The sequence below is a fragment of the Ascidiella aspersa genome, chromosome 8 (genome assembly GCF_963924565.1).
Source record: "Ascidiella aspersa chromosome 8, kaAscAspe10.2, whole genome shotgun sequence".
Taxonomy (NCBI): Eukaryota; Metazoa; Chordata; class Ascidiacea; order Phlebobranchia; family Ascidiidae; genus Ascidiella; species Ascidiella aspersa.
The window spans coordinates 12,956,733-12,972,802 of record NC_139454.1 but is presented as its reverse complement, the minus strand read 5'-3'; the positions used below and the strand labels follow the sequence as shown (position 1 = coordinate 12,972,802).

At 32.5% G+C, this 16,070-nt stretch overlaps 1 protein-coding gene across 1 annotated transcript; it reads right to left on the bottom strand.

Annotated features, from left to right (window-relative positions):
* Positions 1-444: 444 nt before the first annotated feature.
* LOC146136206 (membrane-bound glycerophospholipid O-acyltransferase 2-like) lies at positions 445-14,863 on the bottom strand. The gene is made up of 15 exons (XM_083395319.1): positions 14,735-14,863; positions 13,279-13,424; positions 13,115-13,192; positions 12,942-13,055; positions 12,756-12,811; positions 8,876-8,930; positions 8,674-8,797; positions 8,381-8,407; positions 7,063-7,153; positions 6,726-6,827; positions 6,541-6,644; positions 4,493-4,557; positions 2,836-2,971; positions 2,505-2,656; positions 445-942 (listed from the first exon to the last, which is right to left on the bottom strand). Exons 1-15 carry the CDS (start codon positions 14,807-14,809, stop codon positions 738-740), a joined length of 1,530 nt encoding a protein of 509 aa, XP_083251445.1. The 5' UTR covers positions 14,810-14,863; the 3' UTR covers positions 445-737.
* Positions 14,864-16,070: the final 1,207 nt, after the last annotated feature.

Here is a 16,070-nt window from a genome sequence, read left to right as displayed (position 1 = left end):
GTCTGTTTTTAAATAAAGTTTTAAGTTTTCGTCATTCCTATACCATTCATAGGAAAACACAACTGTACGTCCTTATTAATGATACCAAGCCCTTGGTAAAGGTTGCATTTTTCCCTAATTTCAAGAAACGCTAAACACAGCACAGTAACAACTGCTACTTTAGAAAAAACAAATTTCAAAATTAAAGACCTTGCATATTAATAACTTTAAGAACAATATAGGTGGAGAACATTGTGGGAACAATAATTTTACGACATATTTGCATATAAGTGCTACTGTACAAACGAAATATGGGTTTTAAACATACCAATAGCTGTTTAATCATGTAATAGAAGCATCATTAAATAAAAAAAGGAATTTAAAATGGGATCACTTGAAATTAAAAAAGTGATTGTGTTTTTACAGTGTTTTCAGTTGCGTAATTAATGTAGAAATAGCTATAAATAATACTGATACCATAACTTGCTGTCACTGTGTACAAAACAATAGCCGAAAGTAGCACACAGTATTAAGGCTATTAAATGCCTTGGTACAGTAGTCAACAAATGCGATTGGATTAAAATACTTCAAAACTATTCTTCCTAACTTCATATAAAGGTATAAAAAAATAATTCTAAAATTGATTACAGCTAATAAAAGTGTGAAAAATTAAAAGCGTAGATGTGTGAAAATTACCGGACGGCAACATAATATAAAAGAAGATTTAATTACTATTAAAATCATTTTAAGTGCAAACGCTAACGATGTCTCAATATTGAATGTCCATTTCCACTAGACACTTTATAAAACTGAGAATTGATGCGTTTTTCGGACGGTCCTTGCATTCGTTCAACCAAATGAATGTCCTTTACTGAATTAGTATCTTTTGAATTCTTTGGTAATTTATTTGGCACCACCAGTAAAAGTGCAACGCCAATCAAATGACCAATAAACCAAACCGATCTGCAAGTAAAGGAGAGATTAAAACTAGTTAACACAGGGGACCAAACGTCAGTCGACGTTGCTCAACGTTTTGGAAAAATGACCTTTTTTCTATTTGCAACTTTTTAGTATTTATATGAAACACTTGCGGTCTCTTAAAACTACTTAGCGGTCACCCAAACCAAACCTTAAAAAAAAACCTGCATACAAGTATCACCGAAAGCACATTTTAGTTTGTTGATTGTTAGCAGTTGAATATGTTTTAAATAAAGACGTGACAAAAATCATTGCGTAAATTTAGGTTGATCGAAAATTTAGTACAGAGCGATCTGAGGTATTGTACGACTGTGTTAAAGGGTTATATAAGTGGTTCTCAAAACAAGTCGCTTGGCTCCTTAGTGAGGATTATTAATTTTTGGGGAGGAAATTTGTTTTAGGGAGGAATTGGGGAAAAAAGTAAATGAAAAAGGTATAGCCATTTTATCGTTTATAAGACAGTCTGCTAAGCCCATAATCGTTTATTGTTTGTTAACAGTTAAACACATATATATATATATATTCTGAAAACCATTGCTCTGCTACCTGTGATCCACAAAACCTAGCTATGTGTGCCTTAAGCTCATTAGATTATTTAATTGTTGCGCCTTTCAAAGTTACTGTCTAGTGTCTAAAAGTCTGTAAAGGTAAAAAAGTCATTTTCTACATGGCTATTCGATTGATACCTACGTTATAAACCGAAGCCAGCCGGACTGAATCTGTCGCTCAAAGATGAAAGCAAGACATGCTAGAAAAACAACTAGTGTAGTGAGGTTCAAACTCACAACCTCCGACCATACCGGGACCGTATACCTACGTTATACGCTAAAAAAAACTCTCAGGCGATTGGCGCATCCAAATTAAGTATCAAGCAAATGTTATGCACCACAGCAGAACTCTAGAGACTATATTCACATGTTCAAAATCATTGCAATATTATTAAAAAAAATATTGGCATTTTTTCCTTTACAATACCAGAAATTTAAAATAAATAAAATTTAAAAGCCGGTATGCCTCCCAAAAAAATCGCGATCGCTTTGCTCGCTAGGTGCGCCCGGATTTAAATAGGTTAACAAACACTCAACTAGATTGACTATTAAAGTTATCGCATTTCCTCAAAGTAGTTTTTTTACACTTTTCAATATGAATGACGACGTGTAGACTCGAATTTTAAACCAAACAAACGCCTTTTTCCCGTTTTGTCCGCCTGATCCACAGTTGTTCTAACATTTTATAACACAATTCTTAGTTAACATTTTGTGCGGCCCGCAGAGACCTTTCTGAGTTTGGTTTTGGCCCGCGACTAGAAAAAGGTTGCCGACCCCTGGGTTAGGCCATTGCAATAAATTTTCAGGATGTGTTCTCCCATATTGACGATATGTTAACCATCACAAACAGTATTAACTTGTATTACTTCTGAGAAAACAATCTTTGCAAGAAACAAAAAAAATGGAATTACTTCATGTAAAGATTCCTTAAAATTTCTCGTTTTTCTATTTGAGACTCTGCATGTTGCTTTGAAAACTGCATGATACTTTCAAACTTACTTGTAAAATTGTATTGATGAGTTCCATTCCAGCAGTACAAATGGTACAACTCCATACACTATGGAAAATTGTGTGATCAAAAAGGTAACAAGCTCATAAAATATTTTGGAATATTGTGAGGTTTGAAACATAGGGCGAATAGCACGACGAACCTGGTAGGAAGTGTATGTTTAAAATAGCAACACAACATACAAGTAAACAGAATTGCACTGGTGAACAATTGGCAATGCTTATAAGAAATTTTAAAATATGTGCAAAATTTTGATAACAGGAGTGCTCATACCATCCACCAAAGGGCAATAAACACTAAACAGCCTATTTAGCCACTAACCTTTCTTTGAACTAGCACAAAGATGTGACAAGTAAAAAACATGAGATAGTATCCAGGAAGAAAACCATGCCATACAGCAGAAAGTAAAAAGGACCCAATCATCTTGAACTTTGGGTCAAGTCGTTCATAAGCAACACTGCAAATTTATACACCTTTAAACTTACCCTGCAAGCAGCAATTACAATTTTGACAATCAAACTTGATTTGCTTTAAAACAATAAGAATTTTTTCTTTAGCGCTAGCGTTTTTCAGCTGTTGATTTACTAATTACTTTTAAATTTGTTTTTTGATACTTTCCTATAATGTATCTTTAAAAGAGTAAGTTTACTTAAGTTTTAACAACTACCGTCAATCATGAGTTATATAAAGAACAAAACATAGGATAAAAGAAAATCAGAAATTACAATTTTAACCTTGACGTGGTAGGTTACACTGATTTTTTAAATTAATATTTATATCCTGTTACATGTTTCAAGCATATGTTATCTGACATAAAAAAAAAACAAGTGGGGGTTTTATGTTTTATAAACAGATACACCCAAAGAGTCAAAATTTAAACATTTTTTATACCCTTATTACCAAATCTTGCAGTTTCACAGTATTCCTTAAATAAAGTCAGAAAGTCCCTTTAAATTCTGGGTGACTGGCCTTAAATAACCCCTACTGTGGGAGAAATATAATGTGGGTATAAACCAGAAGACAATGTGGGTATGAACAAAATGGCATTTAAAAGATGAACCCTAATGTTATTATTTGTACTTAATGCTTAAGTGTCTATCGAGGCACCGCTCAACATAATTAATATAGAGTGAAAAGTTTATGAAGACAATGATGCCTATATTTTTGAAAAAGTGTTTGCTTGGGTTCCAATCATATGGATTGGTATCAGGGATACCGCCTTAGTAGGCATGTATGGGATGAACATAACATAGGTTATACAAAAGTAAAAAAGGTACTTTATAAGGTTTTACTTGTGAGGGCTTTAAGAACAAAGGGCATTAAGGGCTTAGCAAATTGCTAACATTAAAATATGAAAACCATAGAATAAATTAGTAATTTTATAATTACATTTTAATTGGAAAACCAATCCCAGGATAAATTTCAACAGTGCAAATCGTGGTGATATAATGAGAAAATCCCTATATATTTGTATTCATATTACATTAGGTTCTAGCATATGAATAGTACCAAGAGTTCTGCTTTGGTGTAAAGGTGCAAAACTAATGGTAATTAGTTTGGATGCGCTAATCGCCTAAATGCAGACCAATGGTCTCTAGTCTGGATAAATAGTTGTTCTTGTCAAGAAACAATAAATGAATATTGACTTATCAGACTCTTAAGCATTTAGTTCTTGTAACCAATAAAACAATATGTTTTTTACCCACTTTTACTCCCCTCTAACTCTCTGGAAAAACGTTGCTAAATGTTATGAACCAGCTATCAAGATTGAAGGTGGGCAAACTGCAGCATTATGTTGTGATTTCTCTTGCTAATTAGTGTTAGTAATATTATTTGTGGTAGTGTTTTTCGCTAGTTATTATTCAATCAAACAAGTTTGCCCACCATTGATTTATATTCAATTAGTTTACCAATAGGTTGCAATATCATACTTAAGGCTTGTAACAAAAAGCATATGTTAAGTTAAATAAATGCCTACTATCGAATCCAAATAGTTGTTCCAATATTCCAATTGTCAATGTATGTCTTGATACCAGTAGCAAACTAGAAAAAAATATATACCTTAAATGATAATAGTGGAGCTTTACTCCAATCCATTTATGCAAGAATAAATAAATTCAAATAACCTATTAAGCTATGGCTATTAAATCACTATTACACATTGTGTTTTAGCATCGCAAAGTAAGTTTTCTAAATCTATGTGTCAAAGCTATTAAAACAATTGTGGCAATCCTTAAACCTTTTTGGCTTTGCAATTTATTATCAAGCTTCATTTTGTTTTGTTTCTTCAAAAATAAAATATTACATAGAAGTATAATATAGTATACACTTCTAATAAAAAATACAATTAGAGTGTAATAACAAAGCAAACAGTTAAGGTAAAATAATTATTTATGCAGCCATTGGTGTCAGGTCAGATGAGCAAGGTGGCCATTCAATGCTACCTCTTCTTCCAAGCCAACGCTATGGAATAACTGTAAACCTACTTTTGGCCCACCCTGTATTTCTCCTCAAAATGAGGTATCTTACATCTTTAATATACAACAACAGGCTAGCGCTGCAACTCTTTACTTGCCGTTTCCCTAATCTATAATGCTGTTAACAATATAATTGTTTTTTAGGGATGTTTAAGTAGAATTCCCTGGGATTCTACAATGATAGCTTTTGAATCTAGAATAAACAATCCAGAATATCAAAATCAGTATATTTTAAACAATTATTTATGTTACATATATTTTAGGAGGGATATGTACCTTTTTTTGTCAGTCCTACTTTACTATAAAGGTGATTTGTTATGCAGTCAAATATTGAGCTGCAAATAATACAAAGTCACTAAACGTCCGCAATGCATAACCACTAATTTGACTGTGCAGTTGGTGGCTTTAATGTTAGCCGCTCAGTCAATAACACTTTCAGCTACATTGAAAGCAAGCACTATAAATGTGTCGCCACAGTTACAGGCATTTTATTACAACTTGCCACTTGTGCATGTTGCCACTTGTGCTGTAAAATGAAAACCTTATATCAGTTCCAAGAACTTGATATATACACAGGGTTGCCATATCGTTCTTATTTTTAAGATGTCCTTATTTTGAAAAGCTAGGAACTTCGATTGTTCTCCTCTGGTAAACGGTGTTGAATAATATTCTATAATTATGCATTTGCGCTGAGATTTTATGACATCATAAAGGAAAAGGTACTCCCGTGACATACAAGTCTCAGGATTTTACTTCTAAGTGGTAAGATAGGTAGGGCAGTAGTACAGTGCTGTACCAGGATACAGCAGCGGACAACATTTTAGCAGTAAACAACAGTACAAGGTTACAGCTGTTTAGGCTACAGCAGAATAGGGTGCGACGAATGCGAAGTGGTTGGTAATGGGGAAATGGGTGCACAGTGAAGTCGACACTTTGATCAAATCAGTAAAGCTATAAGCAGGGGTGACCACCACTTCGATCGGACCAACGGTTTGATCGCCACATTTCACCTGGTCGATCGCGTGATGTGTCAAATTTTAAAATAGCGTTCTTCAAGCAAAATTAACAGGAGTAAACCAAAAACTTTGATAAATTGCTGGAGCAGATTGTTTCCAGCAAAATGTATGGAATGTGGTATGACACGGCTTGTATAAATACAATGCATTTCCAAAAACATTTTTAATTACCATTTCGGTTGATTTTTTTTTCGGTTGTCCTTATTTTTTTTTCATTTCGATGGCAACCCTGTATATACATTAGAATTAGGTACGAATTCAATTTAGATTTGAATTTAAGTATTCAATATTATCCTTTCAACACCCCTAATTACCTTGGTTTCTATACAGCCTTAGATCTGTAAGCCAATGGTCCACACAACATGTTTGTTAAAATCACATTAAACAATGTCAATATACTGAGAAAACGCCTATTTTTTTGCATGTCATTTGAACCAAAATAAACACAATTTTTTGCACTTCCCACCATTAAAGTTTAACTTTATAAGGATATGATGGATAAAAAGGGTAAAACCACTTTTGCAGAAACTTACTTCAATTTTAGGAATGTTGATATTGGAAACAAGATCCCACTTTGCTGAACCATGCTCATCGTAACCATTAAATCCAATACCAGCAGCATTGTGTGATGCTTCACCTAAAAACGATAAACATTAACACATTAGGTGGCCTTAAAATTTGTTAAGTTGATCTACAAATTTGTAAATGGTTTGCTAACCTAACAACCATACACCATAATACTTGGAGCGAGCAATAAAAAGTGCAGCATATATAAAAAGAGCACGATTCCATATTGATGTCTCTTCAATATATGTAGGATCTATAAAAACAAGCTTTAGTTTGTCCAACAGGCATTTTTACATATATTTGGCTATATTGTAATCTAATCCTTTCACAATAACTTTTTTTTTAATAACTGTGACCATACCCTCCAACAAAAACCCAAACCCATTAGCACAACACAAATGTTATGAAGGTTAATGTTTTGTCAGTTGTGTTAGACATACACATATATGTTCGAAACAATAACACTAAACACTTGGTTTATGATATACCTGTGATAAGACTACATGGTAAAGCTCGGTCACCCAACCAATACAACACAATAAGTGCTATTCCGACAGCCAGTTTTACAAAAACAGCAATCTGAAAAATAAAAATAGGTTTTCCTTCAATGAAACACTTTACATTTTATAGCAACATGCAATGCAATTGCTAATTTTCAAAAGTAACTTAGGAACCATAATAATTAGGCTTCTCCACATGGCTTTTAAAAGGCGTTAGGTAGAAAAAAGGTGGCATAGTGGGATACTTAGCGGTCAGCTCATATAGATGCTTTTGAGCTACAGCCTCTAAATGAACAGAATCAAAACAACTGAAGTGCTGGCAAATGTCTATTCTTCAGATGTTTATTGATTAGTACTGTTTAAAAGGATTTTTTGTGATGTTTAAATAAGAATTGCAAGGTATTCTAGAAGAATATGTTTAAAACTAGAATAACAAATACAGAATATCAAATACCAGTATATTTTTGATTTTTATTAATTATTTTCTATTTCTTAGGGTGAATTATTCATAATATACCCTTTAGTGACAAAACAGAAATTAATCGAAAAAAATTGCTAACATATGTAGCCTATATTGGAATCAAAAAAATAAATTACAAATGAATAATATTGTGATGTACTGCCACTAAAAGCAGTTGTTTCATTTGTCATGCATAACTCCAACAGAAACATGAAGGAAACACCAAGTTGTTGTGCAAACTTAATTTATTACCCATATAGGGATTGCAAAGCAACACAAAGAACCCTTCACAAATTTAACTTGTTCTATAAGACAGGGTTGTGCTTAGTTTACCTTACTACAAACAAACAATATCTGTTAATTAGGCAGTCAAATAATATGCAGCAGAAAATACAAGGTTACTATTAGCAGTTATGTGTTACTATTACTTAACAATTCCTCTGTGGCATAAACTGGCTAAATATTGGCCTAAAGTTGACCTTAAGAACTCAGTAGCAAACTTTGTATGTTTACCAGTTAAATGTTATTTTTGCAACTTAATTAAGAAAATTGCAAAATCTCTGTACATATGTAACATTTTATTGACACTCAATAATTAGGCATAGATTATTGTGAATAATAGTTATGTGGAACATCAGTATCAACCACATATATCAAACTAATGTCACAAGTTGCTAAGTCCAGTTACTCAAGTAATTTTTTGTTGCTAAGACCATTTAATTAAGCATAACATGGGTGACAACTGACAACATGTCAAACAGAATTTGTGTTGTTGTTTTTTATAAATTTGCAGATAAAAGCAAAGTATAATATATGGTATTTAGCAACTTCTCTCATAATACTTACAGAAGAATCAGGCACTTTTTTATTTTTCTGTAAACAAAAAAATAAACAGTTTTTTTTCTGTAAACAAAAACTATATTTGCGAGTATAGTAAAAAAAATATGTTAAACTAAATTTAATTTGCAATTGTGCAGCATATAGGTGATTAAAGTGATACATCATGTTATTGAACAAATATGTATTTTGGAACAATCTTCTAATAAAATTCTAGAACACAAGTCGCATAATAATAACTGAAGCCTGTTTGATCCTAAACATACATTTTAATTATGGGATTTCTCAAAAAAAGACTATACCTGTATTTCATTTTTTTCTTGAACAAAACAGGAAATATAGTCATTGTAGAAAACAAAAGGACCAGCTAAAATGCCAAAACAATTAAATAAGTATGCAAAGTATTCCAATGCTGAAGGCAATCGTCTGTTGAAAAATGAATGATTTGTTTGTTTAATATTAAGATCAACTGCTGTATTTAATAATTTAAAACCGAAGACAAACCTGACAGCCAACTTTTTTTGAGTTTGATTTAAATCGGACTCCTTTCTTTCACAACCTTTATTTAAAAAAAAAGTTTTATTGCACATGACAACAAAACATTTTTGTTCACCTATGATTGAGCAATAAGTTGCCAACTGTTAAACTTATAACACTGTGTTAGTTTAGATAAAAAAATAGCAAAACTAAGTGCTTAAAATCTACCGAATTAATAACATTTTGCAATGTATTGTCACTTCTGGAAATGTACTACTTAAAATTTAAGCTTGTATATTATGCATGTGTTATGGCAGCATGTTTTTTAAATTAAATTAATTTTAATTAGTATTGAATTAATTGATCATAATTCAGTTAACCATTGTTTCTCAAACATTTTACTCAGCAATAAAAGTTTCACTGACTTTTATTTAACTTATATGATGATGTCAGACGGTTCTTTTCAGCATAAAAAATCTTATGCATGTGCCACCAATATGTCATAATACAAGTAATCTTACAAAACATGCCGTTCTCAAAGATCTGGTGCGCATTCAGGCAACTAAGGCTAAGTTAATCGTGCGTAAGCTACAAATTTAAGTAAGTTAAAAGCAAGCAGTATACCAGTTTATGAATATTGTCAAAATATCAACAATTGGCTTGCCAAACATTTTTCTATGTTTGGTTTTTCACTGGCAACCAGGCCTCCGGAGTCGGTTAAAAACAGTCCAACTTTGGACAAAAAATTGCTATTCCACATTAACAATTTACAGTTTGTAGCCTTGCTGCCTTTATCAGTTTCGAAATTTGGTACTGCACATGCGCATTTATGTGGTCTTACTAGAGTCCAGAGTCCGACTCCACAGCCTTGCTGCGATCTGACATCTAATTTACGTATCTTGGGAGACGCCATTAAATCTAATTTCTTAAGTTAAATTCGACGCTTTTCAGCCGATACCTAGAAGTGTTAACCAGAAGTTGCTGGCCTACACAGAACTTGGCTATGGACATCTAGAGAAAAGGAAATAACACATGGCATATTCATTACAGGTCAATATTAAAGCCACATTGACCCACGGGCATATCAAAGACATGCAAACATAATTACCTTATTGTGAATTTATTAATATTATTAGATTAAAATTCAAAATATCCCACCCAATTAAGCATATACGAATAGAATACAGGGATGTAACCATACATTTTAAATCTTAAACCTAAGTGCAACAGTTTTTATCTACTCTCTGGGGGCCAAAAGTTATAGCCAAATAAATTGTAACTTGACAACCCAAGCAAACTTGTTATCTTGTGATAGCTTTTTAGGTAAACATAACATTTTTATATTTCCAGTCTTACATTTCTCCAGGATTCGCATTTAAATTTGCGGTGGTAAAATATTTTATGTTGTAAGAGCAATAGGTTTTTTACTTAGAGAGACCTCTTTATAAAAGGCAAGTCGCATGCGCCTAGTTTTACTAGGAAGCCACTTCGAACAAAAGCGTTGCACGCGCGGGACAATAAGGCACGGCAGGGATGCCAGCAGCCGCCTCGTCGCGACGCGAGCTGAATAAAGCAAGTGATATGAAAGCATTCTGTTTTGAAGTTTTTCTGCCGCTAGATAGGAGTAGATAGCAGTTATGAACTAAAACGATGACGTAACACTTTTGTTTTTTGTCCCCCAATTGGAGGTGCCTAGGGGTGCAGCCTCATAAACCTCTACATAGCACCTTCATACCACTCTACGCCATGTCTGAAAATTTGAAAGTTCTACGATGTATACTTTTTCTATAATGCTCTGGACAAAAATCGGTCTGAAACATACCAAGCAAACCATAAAAACCATGAAAACTAAAAAAGAATAGCGGTAAAAACAAGATATGTCCCGAAAATAAATTTTCGGCCCATATAAATAGCGGCAAAAACAAGATATGTCCCGAAAATAAATTTTCGGCCCATATAATAAGTGTTGTACCAAATTTGCATTTTGTTATCAGGTAATGTAAATTAGAGCAATGAACTTCCCTGATGAAGATTATCCGAAGAAATCATTAAGCATCAGCACAGATCATAACAATTTTGTCAAAAAAACATTTTCTGACTTGTTTTTTTTTTTTTTTGTCAAAAAAACATTTCAAACAATATTAAAAAATGTACAGATATATAATATTCAATTAAAAATAATGCAGTTAGCAATCCAGTCCAGTATTAATGATTAATTAATTAATTATATACTTCATCAATTTCGTTCTCTCTATTTCTTAATGAGCTAAATTTATATTGTAACCAAATAAATGACTGATGATAATTTGGTAAATGCAAACAAACATATACAAATGTTTAAAGTAGAATCCAAGGTATTCTAAAATAACATATTTGAATCTAGAATGGTAAATCCAGAATATAGAATCCAAGGATTTTTTATTCATTAACTCCTATTTTTTGGATGGATTAATCCCTTCAGTGACAAAATATAAAATAATTAATCGCAAATAATTTTGCTAACATATTTAAATGGTATTAAATAATAAAATTACAAATGGTTAGCTATCATGCTAAACAATGGCGTTATAGTGACATTGACAATATGAAACCATTTGGCAAAGCATTATGATGCATAACTATATACATAAAAAAAATAAACAAAGACATGATACCAATTACCAAGTTGTTTCTCACACTTATAGAGCAATTTAGGAATACAAACCCTTTACAATTCTGTGTATTTTATAAAACATTGTTGTGTTTTAGTTTTACCTTACTCAAAAGTGATCTGATCAGCATTCAAATAATATGCTACTAAAAACACAAAGTTACACTACTGCCAGTAATGACAATTATATGCTGTACATAACATTGCTAAATATTGGTCTAAATTTGAAGTTTATTAACACTAAAGCACGTTTTAACTGAAGCCAGCATGTTTTATGATAAAATGCTATTTGCATACGCTCCAAAGTGGGTGTGCGAGTGCTTTTAGAATCCCTGGATTCTTATAGAGCATTAAAATGACCCAGAATTTGACCAAGTTACATTTAAACTTTTTGTACAAAACTTTCCTAAATTACAGCAGGGGATTGTCAACACTGCTTTATGTGACAACAAAATATGTTATAATAAATAAATCTTGCCTTTTGAAAAATGGGATTGGTTTTATAGGTACACTAGTGCAGTGCTTCTTAAACTTTTTTAGTTTTTTCACCCCTAGCATCTTTCTCCAGATTCAGTGGCGTATCCAGGGGGGGGTTTTGGGGGTTCGGACCCCCCCCCCTTTTCGTAAGTGACAATATCGTGTACAAACAAACAAGAATTTAGGCCAAAAATGCATGTCACCAAAAGGCTGGCAAGATTCTGTCAGCTTTTTTTCCCTCATAAATTGATCATGCGCCTTAAGCCGGTGCGCCTAATGTATATCAAAACCAGTACCGATACTATTATTATATAAATAAACCACCGTCTTACACAATAAACTACGGTAAAAGCAACTAGCAACTTGCGACCACACTTTGTGTCTGATCGACAGGCGACGGCTGGCGACCGCACGGCCGCCAAACCAACGTTGGATACAAAAGGAGTCCAAAAGAGGAGCGCGGAGAAAAAGTAGGAGGAGTAGGAGAAAGAGCGGAGCGGTCTACCATGCGACTGAAGACTCGGCTTTTTTGTGGAGGCCTCAGCGTGCTTTAGATTGCGGACGCCCGGGCGATTTGGATAAATTGATCGTGCGCCTTATAGCCCAGTGTGCCTTATGTATGAACAAAAAACTAATCACAGCAATCTATCGACAGTGCGCCATATTAGCGTGCGCCTTATGGTCCGTAAAAAACGGTACCTTGGGATATAAACGAACATCCCTAATGGCGGGAAGTTCTTTTTTTAAATAATATCTAAAAAAACAAAAACAAACTTATACCATCATATAAACTGAAACTTAAAGATGTTATTCTTTGTGTCAAAACCATCATAGGTCTGTAAAAAGAAATGAGAAACTCAAATTAAATAAAAACAATAGTATAATACCAAAAAATAAAATTTATTTTTTGCTACACTAACAATTGAATGATAGTAATAAACTGTTGTTTTTTTGTAAAAAACTTGCCCAGTGTGGTCAACTGAATATCCATCGCTTTCCTTGGAATCGTATCTTGAATGGAAATAGGTAGTTCTAATATGACAAAATGACAACATAAACATAGCAACTGCAAAAGTGTATCTGAAATGATAATATCATTAATTAGCTAAAAAAAAATCAGCTGAATCAAAACAACCCACCTAGGAGATACTTTTGGGGAAATAACTTTAAGCAAGAAATAACACACTCCTGCTTGACATATTGCAAAAAGAACATTTCTGTAAAAATTGAAGTTAAAAAATATTAAAATCATATATAATTAAAAAACTTTTATATAAAATAATTACAACAGAAAATTACTTACAACCCCCAGCAGTAGTAGAAAAGGTATAATCCTGAAATTAGTGTATACAACAGTCGTTTTTGTATTGAAAACTTTGGTGTATTTACCACATATTTGAAAAACAAGGATCCAACCAATGACATCAACAGTGCAACAAGGTATACCAACTACATATAAACAAAACTATAAAGAAAAAGCAGCAAAAGCTTAGCAGCAAAAAATATTACATTGGGATGCTTTACTTAGATTAATACTGTTTTCAATAATATATATATATTAATTAGTTAAAAATTTCCTGCGTCCCTCGACCCAGGTACAAACAGGAGACAAAAGAATAGCGTTTTGCATTTAATTTTATTTTCTCATTATCTTAAAATACAATTTAGTTACATTAAAAACATTAAAACATTGCTGCTTGGAACAGTAAGTTGAAGTTGAACCCTAACAAAATGGGTCGATTTTCGGGTCATGTTTTTGTCAGTATTATATGGGCCTAAATTTATTTTTGGTACATATCTTGTTTTTGCTGCTATTCTTTTTTGGTTTGCTATGGTATGTTTTAGACCATATTTTGTTGAAGCTTTATAGAAAAAGTATACATCATAGAATTTTAAATTTTTTAGACTGGGGTTAAAATGGCAGTGTAGGTGCATATAATAGGTTTAGGGGTCCATACCCCTGGGCAGTGTTCCCTCTAATTTTTTACCATGTGAGCAGGTGGCCAACACTTTGGGCACTTTTTGGTTGTATGTAGCTCAACTAAAACTAATTCTGGCACTTTTTAGGTCATATGTAGCTCAAATAAAACTAATTTGGGCACTTTTTGTTCCGTTAGTAGCTTAAATAAAACTAAATTGGGCACTTTTTGTTCTGTATGTAGCTCAAATAAAACTAATTTGGGCACTTTTTGTTCCGTACGTAGCTCAAATAAAAGTAATTTGGGCACTTTTTGTTCCATACGTAGCTCGAATAAAACTCATTTGGGCACTTTTTTGTTCACACGTAGCTTAAACAAAACTGATTTAGGCACTTTTTGTTCCGTACGTAGCTTAGATAAAACTAATTTGGGCACATTTACGAAACTGACGCAGTACATTATTAGGAAATTCAAACAATTTCTCAAGTGCTCATACTTAAAACTCATCTCACCATTAAAACAACTAATGCAAAAGTTATGAAACCTTTTAACATAGGTTTAATATTATAGAATATAAGAATTACAAAGCCTAATGTGTTAAAATGTATTTTATCTAAAATATATTTTACCTGAAATGAATGACAGATTTCAATTAAAACACTTTAGGATTCAAATTGTTAATGTATAATCGTATTAATAGTCTACCGTATTTTAAACAATTCTTTAAAATTTAGACATTTCTCCTAAACTAATACTGAAGGGTATAGCAAAATTATTACATATACAAAATACAATAATCAAATATATAAAACAAAAGTTTATGTACAAATACTGACTTACATGATTTCCACTAACAGTTATTCCTGTAGTATAAGAAATTAATCCTGCAAAGGCATTCAATATAAAAACAGCCATTTTACATAACTTTTCTTGGATATCAGCTTTGTTTTCCTAACAGTTATTTTCTATACTAAAAAATACACAAAAATTTCAATTAACAAAAAAATTCTCAGTTATTTATATTTTATCTGATTTAAAACCCTATAAGGTAAAAGCATATATAAACGTTTGTTTTATAAAAAATGCAAGAAGGCTGAAAAAACCTGCTGATGATTTAATCAAGCATCATGAGGTAATAAGATAGAAGCTATTTGCCAGGCAACTCGTTACCTACTTCAAAATTCTAAGTAAAACATGTTTACCGCGTAATGAAACACGGAGATGTGTTTTGCCTTCCAGTGTTAACATGACTCTGCTAAAAGATTATTTTAAGTTTGATAACAGCACTAAAACTTGTAAATATTAAAAAACTTGTATAAATATTTTGCATTGCGTCTAATTAGTTCAATCGAGAAATAGACGAGACGTAACATACCTGGTTAAAAGCATAATGATTTATCCACAAACAGAACATATGCTTCAATTCGAGCAAGTCCAAACACAAATTTAGTTAGGGATAAGCCCAAATGAACTACCTTTGTTAAAAGCAATTGTGAAAAAGCAGCAATTTATAACCATGTTTTCATATACTGCATTTGTTTGAAAGTAACTCAAAATAATTGGGTGCTTGCAGTATGGCAGAATGCTGACGACTATGTTGGCCGAAGATTCAGCCAAAAAAACGAAGAAATTGGTGCAAAAATTTTTTTTTTTCAAAGATCCATTTTTGCAAAATAATTTGCATCCTATTTTTGAAATGCAGAATATGTAATAACAAAAATTAATTTTGTTGTGCCATATTGAAAAAAGTTACGTTAGTGTGAAGCACGTTGTTTACTAAGAAAAAGTGTTAGGCATATTGATTGTTTATTATTTGAAAAAGTACACAATATTGATCATAGAATTGTTATGTGTTTGCAACTTTGCAGTTTTATTTGCTTTAGCACTCCTATATTGAGTTGAATTCCTGTATATAAAGTTGTATTCCCAATTCCTGTTAAATGTACAGGTATAACATTCGTATTGGCATATTGAGGATGTACCAGGCTATGCTTCTCCACATAAGGCCTAAAGTACATTTTTGGTTGTTTTAATTACGCAATCGCAAAACATTTCCTCGCTTCACCAAACTTTAACCTGGTTGTGCTAGGTGTAAGTGTCTTTGTTTTAAACAAATCTATCTAACCCAAAGGTAATATTCATACTATGTGGCAATGTGGCATGTTGCACTGTGACT